Below are 19,285 nucleotides of genomic sequence, written 5' to 3'. Positions count from 1 at the left end.
AGGGAAGGGTGGACGTCTTGCTTGCCCCTTTCATGGTTTAATGTGGATTGCATTTTTGAGGTTTTGTTTTTTAAGCTAGAATTATGCATTTTCTTCTCTGAAGTTATGTCTGCATATCTCTTCTAATATGATGTTTCTTTTATTATTTCAATAACTTAAAAAAATTACAAATTAAGCTAAAATGGTGAGATTTGAATGTAAGATCTCTGCCACCTTCTTCCAGAAGATTTTTAGGTGGAGAATTATAATGTACTTTCACTGAACTTTTGTTCCAGAGTGTTTAAATTCAGGATGCAGGTCTGGAGAAGCCATTAAGTTTGTATAATAGCTGAGTTATAATTCTAATATTTCAAACCTCAGTAACTATGTCTTAGGGAGAATAGGCCATTTGTGTCACAGGAGAATACTGAGAAAGATGTTATTTCCTTGTGAAAAGTTCAGGGATGGCCTCAGGCAAAAACTTAAACTACGTGAAGTTTATCATAATTATCTTTGCATGGCCTTTTTTGTCTTCCACTTGAGTGCTCCTTCTCAGAATCTCCCTGTTCTTCTCCAAGTACTGAGTGCTCTAGAACCACCTTCTCCTTCCTCTGTCTTCCTGTCATTTTGAATTCCCATTCTCCCAGTGCCAACAAGATCCCAGGTTAGCCGGGCGCGGTGGCTCAAGCCTGTAATCCCAGCACTTTGGGAGGCCGAGGCGGGTGGATCACGAGGTCAAGAGATCGAGACCATCCCGGTCAACATAGTGAAACCCCGTCTCTACTAAAAATACAGAAAATTAGCTGGGCATGGTGGCACGTGCCTGTAATCCCAGCTACTCAGGAGGCTGAGGCAGGAGAATTGCCTGAACCCAGGAGGCGGAGGTTGCGGTGAGCCGAGATCGCGCCATTGCACTCCAGCCTGGGTAACAAGAGCGAAACTCCATCTCAAAAAAAAAAAAAAAAAAAAAAAAAAGATCCCAGGTTATTGGGAAGCACTGGAGCAAAGGCTCTCTGTCCTGTAGAATAACCCGGGGAGATTTAAGAACAGTAATGCCACCGGGTGCAGTGGCTCACGCCTGTAATCCCAGCACTTCGGGAGGCCGAGGTGGGCGGACCATGAGATCAAGAGATCAAGACCATCCTGGCCAACATGGAAAAACCCCATCTCTACTAAAAATACAAAAATTAGCTGGGCGTGGTGGCGCATGCTTGAAGGCCCAGCTACTCGGGAGGTTGAGGCAGGAGAATTGCTTGAACCTGGGAGGCGGAGGTTGCAGTGAGCCTAGGTTGAGCCACTGCACTCCAGCCTGGTGCCTGGTGCCTGGTGACGGAGTGAGACTCTGTCTCAAAAAAAAAAAAAAAAAAAAAAAAAAGAACAGTAATGCCTGGGTTCCACCTGGAGAGATTCTGATGTAATTGAATGGAGGGAGAGTGGGGAGTGGAGGGAGGGTGGGGAGTGGAGGGGTGTGGGATTGGCATTTGGGATTGTTTTTAAAGCTCCTCAGATGATTCTAATGAGCAGCCAGGAGGAAAACCACTGCACTAGATTCTAGGACAAAATTTCCTGACTGGTGAGTCAGGAAAAATGGGGTAGAGGTATGTATTCATCCCCTCAGTTCCTGGGAGGCTGGGAGGGCCTGGCAGTGCCAGAGCCCCATGGCCAGCTGTAGGAGCAGCCTTGTCAGTATATCCTAGTATGCTTCTCATGTAGTATTTCGGTGTGGATCATGACATGGAAATTATCAGGAAGCATTGCTTGGGGATTTTTAATATCAATTTTGAATTATTGTAGTGAGTGAAAAAGTAGATTTTAATTGAACATGTATCAAAGACATTAACTTGAACACAATCGCTGTGTTTACAATAAATTGATAGCCTTCACATCGAAAAACAGTCTTTCTCCATTTTTTTCAAGTTTTTAAAATATTTGCATAAGGCTTTAGTGTTTCCTTATAAAAGTATGCATTTCCTTATTAGATTTGCTCCCAAAGTATATTTTCTCTCTTCTCTTTCTCCCTTTCCTTTTCTCCCCTCCATCCCTCCCTTCCTTCCTTCTTTCCCTCCCTCTTTCCTTTCTATATGAGAAAGGGGGAAAAAGTAGAATGAGGAGTCTGATCTATAGCTAACTGTGAACCATTAATTGAGATAACTCACTACTTTCACATCAGCCCCGTATTAGTCCATTCCCGCATTTCTGTCAGGACTCGGTATACCATTTATAAAGAAAAGGTTTAATTAGCTCATGGCTCTGCAAGCTGGACAGAAAGCATGGCACTGGCATCTGCTTGGCTTCTGGGGAAGCCTCAGGAAACTTACAATTATGGCAGAAGGTGAAGTGGGAGCGGGCACATCACATAACTGGAGCAGGAGCCAGTGGTTGGAGGAGGGGCTAAACACTTTTAAATGGCCAAATCTTGCAAGAATTCACTCACAATGTATGGGGAGGACAGCACCAGGAGGATGCTGCTAAACCATTCATGAGAATTCTGCCCCCGTAATCCAGTCACCTTCCACCAGGTCCTACCTCCAACATCAGGGGCTACAATTGAATATGAGATTTGGGTCGGGACACAGATCCAAACCGTATCAAGCCCAAAAGTATATTTTTAAATCATGTTTTATTGCTGCTCTGCCTCTTTTTAAAGCAATGCAAAGAATTTTGTGTTTTTCTCTCAACCTCTCCTCTTTGCTTTGGTAATTTATCACAAGTGTTGGAAAGAGCAAGTGCCCCCTTGACTTTCTCATTGAAGAGTTTCTTCCACCATTGTTGCCCACTTTTGATCCAACAAATACAGAAATACAGAGCATTAACTGATAGCTGCTCTGCCTCAACATTTACTGCTCTGGTCCCCCCTCCTCCTAACTAACCTTCGTTTTACAATTCTCAACTCATGGATGCCCTAAGAGCATTACTCGGTCAGCCGGCTTCTTTGTAAAATGGGTCTTTACATTGGGTACCAAATTCTGTTGTGTTTCCATGATTCCTTACTTGTTGCTGGGCTTTCTTTGGCTCTTGTGACCCTTTAGCTTGGTAGTCTGGCTTGCCCGTGGTAGACATTGGGAGTATATGAAGCTCCACCATGCCCATACTCACCTCATCCCCTCTGCTCCCTCATTCCACTCCAGTTAATCCCATGCAGGCAAAACAAGATTCCACAGCAATTACTCAGTTGAAGCATTCATTCAGCTGTGTATGAGTCTGTTTTATGCACCATGTACTTGAAACCTGAAAGTTGAGTGCGTTGCATTCTAATGGGTTTCTTGCCTTTCGATCCTCTCCATTTCCCCCTCCACCATGCTGTCAGAAGTGGCATTTCTAAAACGCACAATCTATGTCTTTTCTTTGTTGAGACAGTTGGTTAGGGTCCATGCTGGCTTCTCAGTAGCATATTCAAGGCTATGTGACTTGCCACCTGATATGGTTTGGCTGTGCCCTGCCTGAATCTCACTTGAACTGTAATAATTCCCACGTGTCAAGGGTGGGGCCAAGTGGAGATAATTGAATCATGGGAGAGATTTCTCCCAGACTGTTCTTGTGGTAGTGAATGAGTCTCACAAGGTCTGATGGTTTATAAATGGGACTTCCCCTGCATAAGCTGTCTTGCCTGCTGCCATGTGAGATGTGACTTTGCTCCTCCTTTGCCTTCTGACATGATTGTGAGGCTTCCCCACCATGTGAAACTGAGTCCATTAAACCTCTTTTTCTTTATAAATTATCCAGTCTCAGGCATGTCTTTATTAGCAGCATGAGAACGGACTGATACACCGCCACTGCTATCCCCTCCCTCCAGGCCTCTGCACTGTGTTCTCTCTCTGGAGTCCTTGACTCTTATTCACTTGTTCCCCTGGCATACTTTCCCTCTTTGTGCTTTCTCCTGGACCTTACGCCTACTTCTGTCTTTGTTGGTTTATTCTTTCAATCAACAAATATTAATGTGTGCCATTGTGTGTCGTGTTGGGCATATAGGAGTGGCAAGGCCACTGCCCACATAGAGGGGAGGCAAGTAATCGAATGACAGAAGAATGGGTTCAGATGCTGGGGAGAAACAAGGCAGCAATATGATAGGGGCTGGATAGGCTTGGAGAAAATAGTCAGAGAAGTCTTCTCCAAAGAGGGGATATTTAGGCTGAGTGCCGAACAGCCAATTCAGCGAGCCATGGAAGCCTCTGGGAGGAAGCTCTCAGTGCTGAGAAAATAGCACCTGCAAACATCGTAAGGCAAGAAGAGGATATCCCAGGGCCAGTGCGGCTGGAGCAGAGAGAAGGAGGCAGGGTGGATAGTGCACTGGAAACTGCCGGAGGGTTTCAGTAGGGGAACCATGTAATACTTTCTGTTGAAGCTCTACTGATCGTTTTGTATTTCAGTGCTTCATTTGCGTGTATCTCTGTTAAAATTTGAGCCATATGAGGGCAGTTATTCTCTGGATCCTCAGAACGTAGCCCAGAGGACTAACAGTAAACATTTGGGGACTTAATGAATGAAAGAATCTGTGTTTTCATTTAACACATTTAGCATTTTCTGTTTAATAAAATCTGATCATTATGGTGCTAGGATACTCTATGACAAGGAAATGTCACAGAATTTTTCAAAACTGTCGGGTATTAGTCTGGATGTTCTTTTCAGCCCTTGAAGCAGTACCACAGAAATGTTAAGTAGAATATCGATGGCTGGAAAAGAATGAAAAACCATGACATTTAAAAAATGAAAATCATAAGTAGCAGAGTAGAACCTCATGATAAGGCAGATAACGCATATGATAAACACAATGGCTTTTGGTCTCCAAAGGAGGCAAGCGAAAGTTCTTATCCTCTGGCAGGGGAGTGGTGGGGAGCAGGAGTTGGTAGGAGGTGGTCATCTGATTAATTCAGGATTTCCTTAGTTCAAAAAGAGGGCAGTTTTGTATATGGTTTGAATTTCATTATCTTCCTACTTTCATGTTCTTTGAAAATCTGGACTACCAGAGAAATACTGTTTTTCATTAACTACACAATAATATCACTTTGCATGTTATGTGATTGACTTTTTTGGGCCTAAGTTTTAGTGTTTATGATGAGCTTTTACTCTCGATAGTATTTTTCTATTACGATTTTAATTTCTAGCTTATAGGTATTCTTCATTAAATCACGAGATTTTTTTCTGAATGCTGTTGGAAACCCTAGTTTGTATCTGCCTGTGTTCCATTAAATAAAGCTACATTTGAAAATCTCTTATGGTAAATTTATGATTCAATGAAAAGAGAGTGTCTGTCAGCATAATGGCACCTAGACTTTTTATTTGTATTTATTGTCCTGTAGTTTCTCCTACCATCCTAGTCTTAAGGAGGATTTTTTTCCGATTACTTCTCTAATTTTTACTTAAAAATAACCCTACAGGTTAATTGAGGGATTTAAAACATGGTATGCCAAGTAGATTTGAACACTTTTTAAAGATGCAAATATTTCCCTCTACAGAGACTTCAGCAACACAGAAACACTGTGTAGTGAACAAAAATATTATTGTGAAACATGCTGCAGCAAACAGGAAGCCCAGAAAAGGTAGGTGAAGATTTAGCTCAGGGGTGGCTTTGTGTAGTGACAGGGATCCAGACTCTGGGGCCCAGCAGGGTTGGCTTTGAATCTCAGCTTCCTGGGCTCATAGCCATGGAGCCTTGAGGAAGTCAGTTACCCTCCTCACCAGTGAAACTGAGACAAGAACGCTGACCTTGGAGAGGACAACTTGGAGAGTTGTCTGTCCGATTGTTTACTCATTTGTTCATTCATTCAGTCATTCAGCAAATATTTGTTGAGTGCTACCATGTGCCAGATAATTGTTTATGCTGGATAAACAAGTAGTGATAAAATATAATCACTATTTTCTTGGAATTAAAGGTAAATTTTAGAAAGTACTTAGAATAGTATATAACAAATAGTAGACACCCAATATTATTTTCATTTGTATTGCCTAAACCAGGGGTCCCCAAACTACGGCCCGTGGGCCGCATGCGGCCCCCTGAGGCCATTTATCCGGCCCCCGCCGCCCTTCAGGAAGGGGCACCTCTTTCATTGGTGGTCAGTGAGAGGAGCACAGGATGCGGATGCACAGGAGCACAGGAGTACTGTATGTGGCGGCTCCGCAAAGCGCGGCGTGGCTCACGTACAGTACTACTTCCGTTGTTGCGGGACGCCTGCGTCACGGCTCCGGAAGCGTGTCATATGATGCACATCCGGTCTGCAGCTGCGGCGCCCCACATCACCGGAAGCAGTGTGAAGTAACAGCAGAAGTAGGAAGAAAGGCAAAGCACGATAACCACTCTACACAGTACAGTGGCCCCCATACTCCCCCAAATGTACAACAGCATAATGGCCCCTATAACCTCCCTTTGCCCAAAAGTCTCCCCCCACATTACTACACACCATGTTTCCCCTATTATAAGACCCTATCTTATATTAATTTTACCCCCAAAAGACGGGGGCTGTCTTATTTTTAGGAGGTGTCTTATAATAGGGGAAACATGCAGCAGTGGGCTTCCCACAGAAGAGGCCCACCACTGCTGCAGATGTCCAGGACGCTGTATACACAATGTCACAGGCTGATCACCGCCATCCCTGTATACAGCACCGGAGGCGGTGCTGGGCCTGTGACACTGTATACCGCTGTCTGGGATAGTGGCGGCAGCAGCGCTGGCTGTGAAGGGTGTCACACCTTGCATAGTCCGGCCCTCCAACGGTCTGAGGGACAGTGAACTGGCCCCCTGTGTAAAAAGTTTGGGGACCCCTGGCCTAAACATTGGGACCTCTTTTTTAGAGACAGAGGTTTAAAAAATATATATCATTTCATAAGGACTTGTGAGGAAATTATTAACACATCAGTTATAAGAATAGGTGATAAGAGGCGGGGCACAGTGACCTGTAATCCCAGCACTTTGGGAGGCTAAGGCAGGCCAATCACTTGAGGTCAGGAGTTTGAGTCCAGCCTGGCCAACATGGCGAAACCCCATCTCTACTAAACATACAAAAATTAGCTGGGTGTGGTGGCTTGCGCCTATAATCCCAGCTACTCGGGAGGCTGAGGCAGGAGAATCACTTGAGCCCCGGAGGCGGAGGTTACAGTGAGCTGAGATTGCGCCACTGCACTCCAACCTGGGTGACAGAGTAAGACTCTGTCTCAAAAAAAAAAAAAAAAAAAAACAGGTGATAAGAAAGCTAGAAAGTTACTGCATTCTGAATTGGTATAAGACCCAATGTTCTCCCTCTTTTTTGCATACCAGACAGTTACAGCTCTTGGAAAATCTGAAATAACCAGTTCCCCATTAGTCTGCCCCACAAGCCAGGAAAGTTGCCATTTCCGTCTCCTGCGAAGGCTTCCTGCGAGTTAAATCTGGCTTGGCAGTGGTTCTGCAGTATTCAGGGCAGCTGGCAGATGCTCAGTACTGCTGTCTAAAACCCTCAAGGGTCTAGACCTGAGGTTGAGATCATTTCTCTGCCCAGCCTTCCCAGGCCTTCACCCCAAACATGTACAACTTTCTTTGCTGCAAAACTTACACAAAGTTAGTCACCATTGCAGGCAGGCATCAAGGAGATAGGCAGATATCTTTTGTTAGTGAGGAAGGTCACTCGCGTCTGCTTCTCGTCCTTATAACCTCAGTCTGCCCAAGACTGGCCTCGGGTCTTTTCTTTGTGGCATTTAGTCATTTTTGTTCGGCTCTGGAGGGTTTACAACGGCATGTATTCCTATAAAATATGGGGTTCCCCGTAATTCTTATTTTTCTACTGATGTTTTACTTGCTTATTTTTGTGACCAGGGCTTTTCCTTAATAGGTTCCTTAAAACTGTTCTTTTAAAATTTGTCCTTTTCACATACTATGCATTAAAAATGTACACAAACTAAACAACATTTACACTTAATTCAGTACATTCATGGAATGGGGGGCTGGAAAGAAACTGGAAGACCCTCTATTCTAGCAGTGTGCTCTGCATAAACTGTTACCTTTGTGACATTTTACTGAGGAGTGTTAATGGCCACCTAGTAAAAAAAACTTTCTATGTTTATATAAGTTCGGGAAATCCAACATCAAACAACAAAACAATCCCTTTACTGCAGGATTTCTCAAAATCTTCATTCTGGTAATGTACACATAGGATCTTCAAAGCAGAAAGTAGCATAGTCCAAACTTATTCGGGCACAGAAACACCACATCTGTTAACATTTCCAGTGCTCTCATGAGCCCAGTTTGGGAAATATAGCCCTAAGCCAACCCCTGCATTTTATAAAGGAGGAACTAGAGCTAGAGAAAGGAAATGACTTGCCCAAGATCACAAAGGTCGGAATCATAGTGAGCCTGGCATGCTTGGTGTCCCGATGCCCAAGAGTGTGTTTCAGAAGCATCCATCCCCCTGCCAGTCCTCAGAACCTGTAAGTCCAGCCATCAGCACTGTCCACCTTGTCCTCTTCCCAGGCTCCTGTTCTCAAAATCTCTCAAACCTCCTTTCCATCATCTCAGGGGATAGATTGTCCAAATATCATTCCTCTCTGGAAGTTACAGAGCAGTGATGGAGAACAATTGCATAGCCTATTTATATTTGTATGAAAATTCTGGAACATTACCTTTCACCAGACACACCATTGTACATTTCTCCTGCTGGAATGCTCCTGGGAGCCAGGGATATAGGATAAGTCAGCTCTATATAAGCCAGCATACTTTTATCTTTGCAAACTATCTGGTTATTTGCTGGTTCGAAGTTTGATAGACCTCCCCTCCTGTTCTGTTTGTGCAGATGACAGTGTATTTTCTTCCCCTAACAGGTATTGGGTACAACTGATTTTCTATTTCATGGTTTCTTAGGATGAGAGTAAAAAAGCTGCCCATGATCTTGGCCCTGCATCTAAAGCGGTTCAAGTACATGGAGCAGTTGCACAGATACACCAAGCTGTCTTACCGCGTGGTCTTCCCTCTGGAGCTCCGGCTCTTCAACACCTCCAGTGATGCGGTGAACCTGGACCGCATGTATGACCTGGTTGCTGTGGTTGTTCACTGTGGCAGGTAAGGGCATGACTGGAAGCAAATACACAGGGTAAGTGTAAAGTTGCCCCTTGGCTGAAATATATCCAGCTGCACCTTTCCTGTGCCGTGGCACTCAGCATTTTTGGGGTCTCTTCCAAACTCTTACTGATCATCTCAAAAAAACACATAAACATGCGTACAGACACGTTAAAAAAATAGCATTCCAACAATGATCATCTAAATGTGCTATTATGAGAGAAATAATAAATCTCCGTTGCATAGAAATAATCGTTCTGAGGAATTTGAAATAACATGGAGAAATAAATGTCTATGCTGTGTTTTTAATTTTAAAAAAGCCAAGTTAGATTTATAGTATGATCTCAAAAGCATTTTAAGTTGTGTAAATAAAGACTAGAAGCAATGGATCAAATTTAATAATATTCTGGCACTTTGAGTGATTAAAAACATATTCTTAAAAAATAATCTTTGTTATTTTTGGTCTTTCCCCAAATTCTAAAATAAGTATATAATCAGAAAAAAACAAAGTAAGAGAGAGAAGGCCTCTAGATACGGAAAGGCAAAGCATCTTGCCGAAATTTGAGATTTTTTTTATTTCATAATTTGGTATAAATGCAGAAGAGTATATTGAAAATTCACCTGTTTGTTATTCTTTGCTCAGCTGGGACAGGTTTATGTTCTACCTTGGGGGTAGGCACAGCTTTCCTCCTGCCCTCGTAGGTTTTAGATTGGGGCGTATCACAGAGCAAGAATCTTTTTCTCCTCCGTCTGCCGAGATCGATTGTAGTGAACGCAGCATTACCAGGAGACTACCATTGCCATGTGGAGGGATGGATCGATTTATTTTTTAATTGTGTACTAGGGTGGATGGTATCAGAAACTGTAACTTCACATCTGAAGCACCCCGTATTTTGTCCTCTGTGTATTAACTTTAAGTCACTGGATATTTTCTTGTATTCTCAGTAAAATTGTATGTATTGGCCAGTTGTATCCCAGTGTTGCAGTGTTCTCCCTGAAGAACAGCTGTTACTCTTTTGAAGAGCACAGGATTCCAGATCACTGGAACCTAGCCTTGGGCGCTGGGCGAGGCCTCACATTGGTGCAGGATTGGAGAAGGTCTTAGGGCAGGCACAGCCTGGGACCTGGTGGGCATTGCGGTTGAAGTGGGTGGCAGGGGTGGTGTGGCCGGGAGGGCCTGCTGGGAAGGCTAGGCGAAGGAGAAACACAGGTGCCCCTTGCACAGGCTACACAGGACTTTCCATGTGGGTCTCTGTGAGTGTCTGATTTGAATCCTTGGGAGGACTGGCAGAGACCCACGTGAGGGACCTGAACAACCAGTGGGAGGTTGGGTTCTCTAAGGTCAGTTTCTGTAATGCGAGCACAAGGTAAGAAAGGCCCCGGCAGCAAAGATCAGTTGGTGCCAAGTCAGGCATGCTACTGTCTAGGATTCTTCAAACTCCTCCCAGCAGAAGTAGGGCTGTTCTCCTATGTGGAGTGGGGGTGGCCTGTGTATGAAGATTGGGTGGCTTCCAGGTGGCACTGGAAAACTTTGAGGTTAGGGAGCTGGGCCTGCCTTACCTTCCATGCCAGGACCTCCTGGCCCATAGCTGCAGCAAGTGCACAACCTTATGCATTGATTTCTGCTGCAGGTTTTTTTTTTAAAGCTCATGTTTTCTGGGTTCCATGCCAGGATCTGAAGATAGAGTAACGAAAAGACACACAGCACAGAGGCTCTGCCCTCACAAAGCTTATAATCTGTCTGGAAAGATTGATAATGAGCAAAAAAAACAGACCACTCTGCTACCACCAAAAATAAACCGCTGCAAGTTAGTTTATAATTTCGATCAGTGCTATGAGGAATAAACAGGGAGATGAGTGAGTGATGGGAGATACCTCTTCAGGTGAAGTGGTCAGCAGAGATTTATCTGGGGAGGTGACATTTGAGCTGAGGCATAAAAAGAATGCAGTTGGGGAAGGATCATCTCTGTCAGAGTTTACAGCAATGCAAAGGCCCACAATGTGAAGGGGGCATGTGTGAGAGGAGCCTGATGAGCTGGAGCTCAGAGGGAAAGGGAGACAGGAGCTGGAGGAGGCTGGAGAAAGAGCAGAAACAGATCTTTGGCATCATCTTGCGCTGAAAGAGGGTAAACAAAAGGGGAGGTTTGGTTTTTCAACTTGAGCAGTGCATTAAAAAACAGTTCTAGGTTTAGGATTAAAATCCCCTCACTCGTGCACATCTAACCTAACTACATAGTAACTGCTGCTTAGTGGTTCTTTCTGCTTTTTTCCATATAGCATGGTATATGGCTTTTTATTTTAATACTTGTTACTATGCATCTTGGTTTGTTGATGTCTTTCTAAAACACAGATCATGCAACTCCTTAAAATTCCTCTGTCTTCCTGACTTGCTGGAAGCAAAGCCTAAAATCTTACCTGCGATCTCTCCTGCACCTGCCTCTCAGTCCGCTCCCGTCTTTCCCTCCCCGCTCACTCTGCTGCTCTGGCCTCCTTTGGCCTCTCTGCTGTTTCTGAACACACCAAGTGGTACTCGCCTGCCCCAGGCCTTGCCACTTGCTATTCTCTATTTCTGAAACTTCCATCCAGAGCTGCATGGCTTCCCCCTACACCCTGACCCTCCACCCCTACCCCTGCCATTTCCTTCAGGGAAATTTCCTCTGCCCACATTATCCAAGTGGCCTCCCCTCACTGTCTATCAAATAATACCTCCTGCCATCGCTCAGATCCCATTACTCTGCTTCATCCTTCTCCATGACACTTCTCACCACTTGACATACATTTGTAAGTTTAGTTAGCGTATTGCCAATCTAGCCCCTACCCCAAGTCCCAAATCAGTGAGGTCTTTGTTTTGTTCACTGCTTCTTCCCCTGTCAGCTAGAATAGGGCCCAAGACAGAGTAGGTGGAGAGTAATTTTTTGTTAATATTTGCTGAATCTGAGTGTCTGTTTTTCCTGCTGGATTATGAGTCCTTAGAAAATATCTCTCCCGCACACTTTTGTATTCCCCTATATCCAGCATGGTGTTATGGATGTAGACATGGGGTCTATGCCAAATTCTTTGTCCTGATGACTTAGTTTTTTCCCCAGAGAATCACTGCTTATAAAGAGCCCAGTAGAGTTTTATAAAGAGATCAATGTTAACATGCTAACTTCTTTTATTTGTTCTTTTCCAGTGGTCCTAATCGTGGGCATTATATCACTATTGTGAAAAGTCACGGCTTCTGGCTTTTGTTTGATGATGACATTGTAGAGGTTGGTTTTCAGATTATTCTCCAGTAGTTATAGGGCATCAGTAGTATTTCGGGGAACGTGTTATGTATAGACGTTTTTTAAAGTAGGCCTGTTTCCCCATAATGTAACTTGAAAACAACTTACATTTCTATTCGAAACCAAATTCTGCTGATCCCCGTGCTCCGTGGAAAGGGAGAAGGAGTGTGATCATGGACTCACAGACGCCGTGTTCTCCACAGTTCAGCACAGACATGGGATCTCTCTACCTCATCATGACTAAAGCCCCCTCTGATACAGGGCAAACAATAGACTTCAAAGTTCTATTCAGATTATTTTATTTTTAACAAATTTTTCTTGTACCGATTATTGTTTAAAGTTTTTTCTCAGTCTGCTGGATCTGGAAATCTGTATTAAACCAGTACATTCTATGTATTGATTTTGTTATAAAAGAATACTAGCTGGAATGAATTCTAAACTCAAAGACATGATCTATTTTAACCCACTAGGGTAGCAGTTTTAGTGGAATAACACTAAAAGAGATGAACTCTGGTGGCCAGAAAGACTTAAGGCTATTTCCAGGGCCCACCAGTTTACCATTTGGCAGATGTCTTGGCTTCTTCAAAGAATGCCCACACAGGGTTGCTGATGCATGGAGACATTGCCTTTTTTCCTAGAGATGTGCAATTTATGTGATGATAACCTTCAGCCAAGTCTGTGGAATTCTCCATTTGCTAGTGAAAGTTCCTAATCACGATTTTTTTTTTTTTTTTTTTTTTTTTTTTTTGAGACGGAGTCTCCCTGTATCGCCAGGCCAGAGTGCAGTGGCATGATCTCAGCTCACTGCAACCTCCACCTCCCGGGTTCAAGCGATTTTCCTGCCTCAGCCTCCCGAGTAGCTGGGAATACAGGCATGCACCACCACGCCCAGCTAATTTTTGTATTTTTAGTAGAGACGGTGTTTCACCATGTTGGCCAGGAGGGTCTCAATCTCTTGACCTCGAGATCTGCCCGCTTCTCCCTCCCAAAGTGCTGGGATTACAGGCATCGGACATTGCACACAGTTCCCTAATCATGATTTTATAAGAAATTGTGTTCCTTGCATTTTAATATATTTTCCATTAGTTTTTATTTCCTTTTCCCAGGAATCATGTTATAAGTAATTGTATTGTTTTCTTTCTTTTTTATTGCAGAAAATAGATGCTCAAGCTATTGAAGAATTCTATGGCCTGACATCAGATATATCAAAAAATTCAGAATCTGGATATATTTTATTCTATCAGTCAAGAGAGTAACTTAAAAGAACTGTGGGACTAATTCAAGTGGGGGGAAATGTTCAAAGCACTATTACCTGGTTTCTCTGCAGTCTTTCTTCTTCCCTAGTGGCCCACTAATGGTATCACTCCAAGTCTCAATGGTCTGGCTGTGTTAGACTCTCTCCTTTTCTGTTTTTACATGCAACACTACTCTTGGTTTTATTTCAGTCTGAGGTAGAGTTAACTGCAATCAGATTGTAGTCAGATTTATATGAGTAACAGTTGCTAATTTTAGGATTGGGTGAAAGCTATGCCATTCGTTATGTCTGGCTGTATTAGAATGACATTTCCTATGAATGTCTACAGTCTATTTTAAGTGTTTGCTAAACTTCTACGGCTTCCAGGGTCTTCTTACAATGCATTCCTTTAACTTGTCCCTGGAAGCATTGCTGCCCATTTTCAACTTCTCTGCCTCTTTTCTGATACAAGGACAGAAGAATTGGGTAGATAATCACCTTTTAGGGTTGCAACTATAGCTTTAAGTTTGTGCAAGTGAAAATGTCGAAAAGTGAGTAACCTCGATACTAAAATCATCCTCGACATGGAACAGGGTGAAGAGAAGCTGTCCGTGGTGGCTGGTGCTGGCTGGCATTGGCACTGGTCTGTGCTGACCTTGCTGTTAGAATTCCAGGGGTTAAGAAGGCTCAGGGCAGGCAAAGCCAAAAGGAGGAAGTTTTTGTGGACAATGAAAAGTTACTTTTTGTACCTTTCTACCAAAACCAAGTTTCAGGAAAATAACTCTATGCTGTCTATTTTCAGTCACACTTCTTCTGTAAGGCCCTGTGAGTTGTGTTTATTCTGTATCCGGCACTGCTAAGCTTTTCAAGGTATCTTTCCACTCCTGCTGATGTATGCAGGGCTGCAGGGCTGGCAAACCTCCCCTTAGCCAGTCCGCACCGACATTGTTCCTTATCAGGAATAGCAAAGGCACTGCACCTTTCCAGCCATCAGCACATTGTACAACTTAACTTTTTAACATAGTCCGTCTGTTTACTGAGGCACTGGCGAGTCCCAGGGCTGATATAGAACCTTCCCTAGAGGGAATACCAGAGTTAGCTGGGTAGGAAGGTGGCTCAAAGGAAGTGTCTGTGGGCAGGGGGAGGAATGAACAAAATGGCGCTGTTTCTTTGGCTCAGACTCCTAGAATGCTTGAGAAGACAGAATTTTTTTGGAAGAACCTCATCTCATTGTAGTTACTTTTTTCCACTTTTATTATATATGTATTTATTAGAGCATTTGAGTACTGGTACCTTTAATTAAAAGGGTCGTTTGGTGTTTTGCCGTTGAGCTGGTTTTTGAGTCATAGATCTCGGCTTCCTTTGGAAGTCACTTAACTTCCATACACTATAATAAACTGTGAACATATTTTTGTTACCTAATGCATCTGCTAATGAACATGCAAACTTTGGGCATAATGTGAACTAAAATTGAAATGGAAAATGTTAGTGGCCATTTTGCAACAATGAAGAGGATAGCACTTTATCTAGATGAAAACTGGATTTCTGATCTTTGAAATATCTTGAACTGTTTATTGCTCAGAACTTAAGTAAGCATGCCAACATTTCATCTGTTTATGCTTGAAGTGAAATGTTTTACTTTTCACTGGAGAAGACAAAGCAGGGTGATCTTCATGTTATTGTTTCATACAAGTGACGGAAATGTACCTTGCCTTGTTTAGAGGCAATTTCATATTTATAAATATTTTCCTCTTATCCTCCATGAACCTTACGCAGTGATCACTACCTGGAAGGTGAGTCTTTATTCTCTTTTTAAGGAGAGGCACTTTCCAACTGACGGCGATTGATGTAGGGAAATGTTTGTACTATATAGAATCCATATATTTGACTGCAAGTTACAAAGTTTTAAGAAAATGATGGTTGGTCTCTAATATATTTGGAACTGATTCATAAGAAAAACTATTAAAATTATCTTTGAAACAACTCTTGAAGCTAATTTATTAGAAAAAATATTTCAATTGGAAACCTGTAGAAGTAATGTTTACATGCTAAGTCATAGTAAGTTCAGGATATTTTTCTATTTGGTTGTGCAAAAAGTTTTTCCCAGTGATTTAAGCAAAGTAATTCCTTTTAATACAAAGAGTCAGTTAAAATTTAGCATTCATGGATACATTTTTGGAACGAAAAAGGATATGTGTAAGAAAATATTGCAAAGGCATTAAAACAGTTGTATGGTACAGGAAGAGAAGATTGATAAAAGACCAAAACACACTTCTCCAGTAACACTCCATCCGTTTTTTAAAATTTAGAGCTATCTGCTAATTTTTCCTTCTTCCTCCTCAATAAACGAAACAAACACTAGGCAGCTACATGTTTCTCCCAATCGTGTCTCTCTATGTAAAGACAGTAGCATGCAAACACTTTTAGTTTTCATCCCTCATTCATGGTGTAAAGCAGGAAATGGTGTGGGAGATGTGAGACCAGTTTGAGGTCAGCGGTAGCACAAAGCCTTCACGGTATTCCCTCCAATGGCCAGGGTTTTGTGTGTCATATGCAGGAGTGAGGAGGCCTACTGTATTTCTTTTAACTGCTGGGTGTTAAAAAATAAGTTACAATCTTTTACACTTAAAAAAAAAAAACAGAGGGAACATTTGCTTTATTGATTACTCCCTAGTTTAGCCTCTAGGTTATGGCATAGTATGCTAAAAAGTCGTGTTTAAAAGTAAATCTTGGTAAAATGCTCGCATCGGGTCCTGTTATGTATGCATTTTCCCTTCTAAGGTCACTGTCACAGAAAATGGACTGGTCTGAAGAGAGCAAGGCACAACACAAGCAGGGCATTAGTTTGAATGGGAAGTCAATCACATTTGGTTTTATGGCCTGGTATATTTTGGACTTAAGATAAAATGGGGGGAAAATGTCAGAAATGGTCCCTATGCATTTATTTTCATGGATACCCTTAATTTCATGGGCATGCCTAATAATGAACTATGTTCTAACTGGAGCTTAGGGCTTATTTTAGATATTGGAGTGTAGCTTTATTACAGATGGATTTTATCTTTCAACATTGCATTTTGATCAACTTTGTATATTCATGTGTATTAAAATATTGTGCACTAAATGTTTTGCCCTCGTTTGCTGTTATATGGTCAAGGCATTTATCAGCACTATTGTGATGAACTCATGTAAATGGCATGGGTCAGAGAAAATTATTTCCTACTTTTCTGCCTAATTATATTCCTGTTTTCCAGTATTACGTTAATTTATTTTTGGCTTCGATTTCTGTATAACCAAAATAGTTACTGTATTTGTGTGGCATTCCTATTATTTTGTCGCTAAAAATATTGTAGTTTTAATTTAAAATAATCTGTACCTTAATTTTTTTTTAAATGTAACCAATTCAAGCACTTTAAGCAATAATGTCAATCTTGTGAAATTTTAATCAGTTTAACACCCTTCCTCTAAAATTGTTTGCAAAAAATAAATAAATGAATAAAATGGGAATTCTCTTCCTAGAGAATTATATCCGGGTAATGCTACACACTTTTTATAAAGTGTGAGTCAGTGGCAGGTCTTGTGTCCAAGTAATTATTACAAACTTAATTTTGAAGCAATGGAAATGTTCAGAACATTCTGGTCATTATAATATAGAAAGGCAGCGTTACTCTCAAGGTTGATAAAATCAGTGTTCTGGAGATAACTCATCACTTTTTTGAGTAAAAAAGATCAACTGAATTTAATTCAGGAAACGGTATCTGGGGAATAGCAAATTGAGAATATCAGTGAAAAGAAGTTAGGGATAATTGGGCATCACAATGAATTTCTTTTTGGGGACTTTGCATATAAAATCCCCTTAGCCACCTATGAAATGGAAGCTCCATTCCCCAAATAAGGAGACAGCTTCCAGCATCTGGTTTTTAGGAAGGAGTAGGAATGTGATTGGTCTCTGGTGTCCTGATAGCCAGCCGGCTTCTGGGCCTGTTTCTGAGCCATGGGGGACCCCCAGCTTCAGAAATCCTCAGCTGGGTTCGCACCACTCTCTGCCCCAGAAGTGTGGCAGGCACAGGTCCGCGCTGGCCTCAGTGAAGCCTACAGTCATCATGGGTAGGGCTTCTTTTTCCCACAGATGCCTACCCAGGGCATCTGTGGGTAGACAGCATTGTCATCTGAATACATGGGCCCATTTATGGGAATAAAACCTCGTAGACCGAGAGCAGGGAATGTACCAGTAAGTCTTGAGTCTCCCAGCTGCTGCCCATCTTTTGAGGCAGTGCATTTAAACCTGACTGAGTTGGAACAGAGACTGTTGGGAAAGCCACATCTGTCTGCCATGAATGCCAAACTTGAGAATGAGTTTTTCTTTCCTTGGCTTCACATTGTCAGTGGTATTTATAGGATAGGCCTGTCACAACCAAGGTGACACAATGTCTGGAGAATGTATTCCCCCATATCTTCAAATTTCCTTTCCTCTCTTTTTATCAATACCTAAAATACCTTTGCTAAAAAATGGAGCCTTCCATTTTCATTGCCTTATATTTACATGAAGATAAAAATTTGGGGCTGGGTGCAGTGACTCATGCCTGTAATCCCAGCACTTTGGGAGCCAAGGTGGGTGGATCACTTGAGGTCAAGAGTTCGAGACCAGCCTGGCCAACAAGATTAAACCCTGTCTCTACTAACAATACAAAAATCAGCCAGGCATGGTAGCAGGTGCCTATAACCCCAGCTACTTGGGAGGCTGAGGCGGGGGAATCACTTGAATCCAAAAGGTGGAGATTGCAGTGAGCTGAGATTGGGCCACTGCACTCCAGCCTGGGTGACAGAGTGAGACTCTGTCTCAAAACAAACAAAAAATATTTGCTAAGTCATTGTATTTGTCCATCCTGGCAGTGCTATAAAGACATACCTGAGACTGGGTCATTTATGAAGAAAAGAAGTTTAATTGGCTCATGGTTCTGTGAGCTGTATAGGCTTCTGTTTTTTGGGGAGGCCTCAGGAAACTTACAATCAGGGCAGAAGGCAGAGAGGGAAGCAAGCTCATCTTACATGGCAGGAGCAGGAGGAAGAGCAAAGGGGGAGGGGTTACACACCTTTTTTTTTTTTTTTTTTTTTTTTTTTTTTTTTTTTTTTTTAAGATGGAGTCTCATTCTATCACCCAGGCTGGAGTACAGTGATGTGATCTCGGCTCACTGCAACCTCTGCCTCCTGGGTTCAACGGATTCTCCTGCCTCAGCCCCCTGAGTAGCTGAGATTACGGGCATGAGCCACCACACCCAGCTAACTTTTGTGTTTGAAGTTTCCCCATGTTGGCCAGCCTGATCTTGAACTCCTGACCTCAGGTAATCTGTCTGCCTCAGCCTCCCAAAGTACTGGGATTACAGGCATGAGCCACCTTGCTCTGCTGGGATTACACACTTAAACAACCAGACCCTGTGAGAACTCAGTCACGAGGCAGTGCTGGAGGATGGTGCTAGACCACCCGTGATCCAGTCACCTCCCACCAGGCCCCACCTCCCAACACTGGAGATTACAGTTCAACATGAGGTTTGGATGGAGACACGGCACCAAACCAAATCAGTCTTTTTTTTTTTTTTTTTTTTTTTTTAACTGAGGGAAAACTTTGATTGTGGGGTTAGTACTAAAGATAGCCCACATAGACTTTTCTAGAAGATGTCCCAGATGGAGAGATTTTTAATTAGGTATTTATTTGGCAACTATTGCGTTCTAGAAATTGTGATAGGAGCTGAGGGATAAAAAGGTGACACAGATTGGGTCCGTCTTAAAGGC

General features: G+C 42.6%; 1 protein-coding gene across 1 annotated transcript in view; it reads left to right on the top strand.

Annotated features, from left to right (window-relative positions):
- Positions 1-14,819, top strand: part of USP46 (ubiquitin specific peptidase 46) — a 70,002-nt gene extending 55,183 nt beyond the window's left edge. The window contains exons 6-9 of the mRNA XM_039468398.2: positions 5,433-5,516; positions 8,804-9,001; positions 12,171-12,249; positions 13,419-14,819. Coding sequence (XP_039324332.1) covers positions 5,433-5,516; positions 8,804-9,001; positions 12,171-12,249; positions 13,419-13,520 — 463 coding nt within the window. The 3' untranslated portion in view covers positions 13,521-14,819. The remainder of the gene's footprint in view (positions 1-5,432; positions 5,517-8,803; positions 9,002-12,170; positions 12,250-13,418) is intronic.
- The last annotated feature ends 4,466 nt before the right edge of the window (positions 14,820-19,285 follow it).

This window comes from Saimiri boliviensis, chromosome 3 (genome assembly GCF_048565385.1).
Source record: "Saimiri boliviensis isolate mSaiBol1 chromosome 3, mSaiBol1.pri, whole genome shotgun sequence".
NCBI lineage: Eukaryota > Metazoa > Chordata > Mammalia > Primates > Cebidae > Saimiri > Saimiri boliviensis.
Note: the sequence above shows the minus strand (reverse complement) of the source record. Positions and strands in the feature narration are given on the sequence as shown.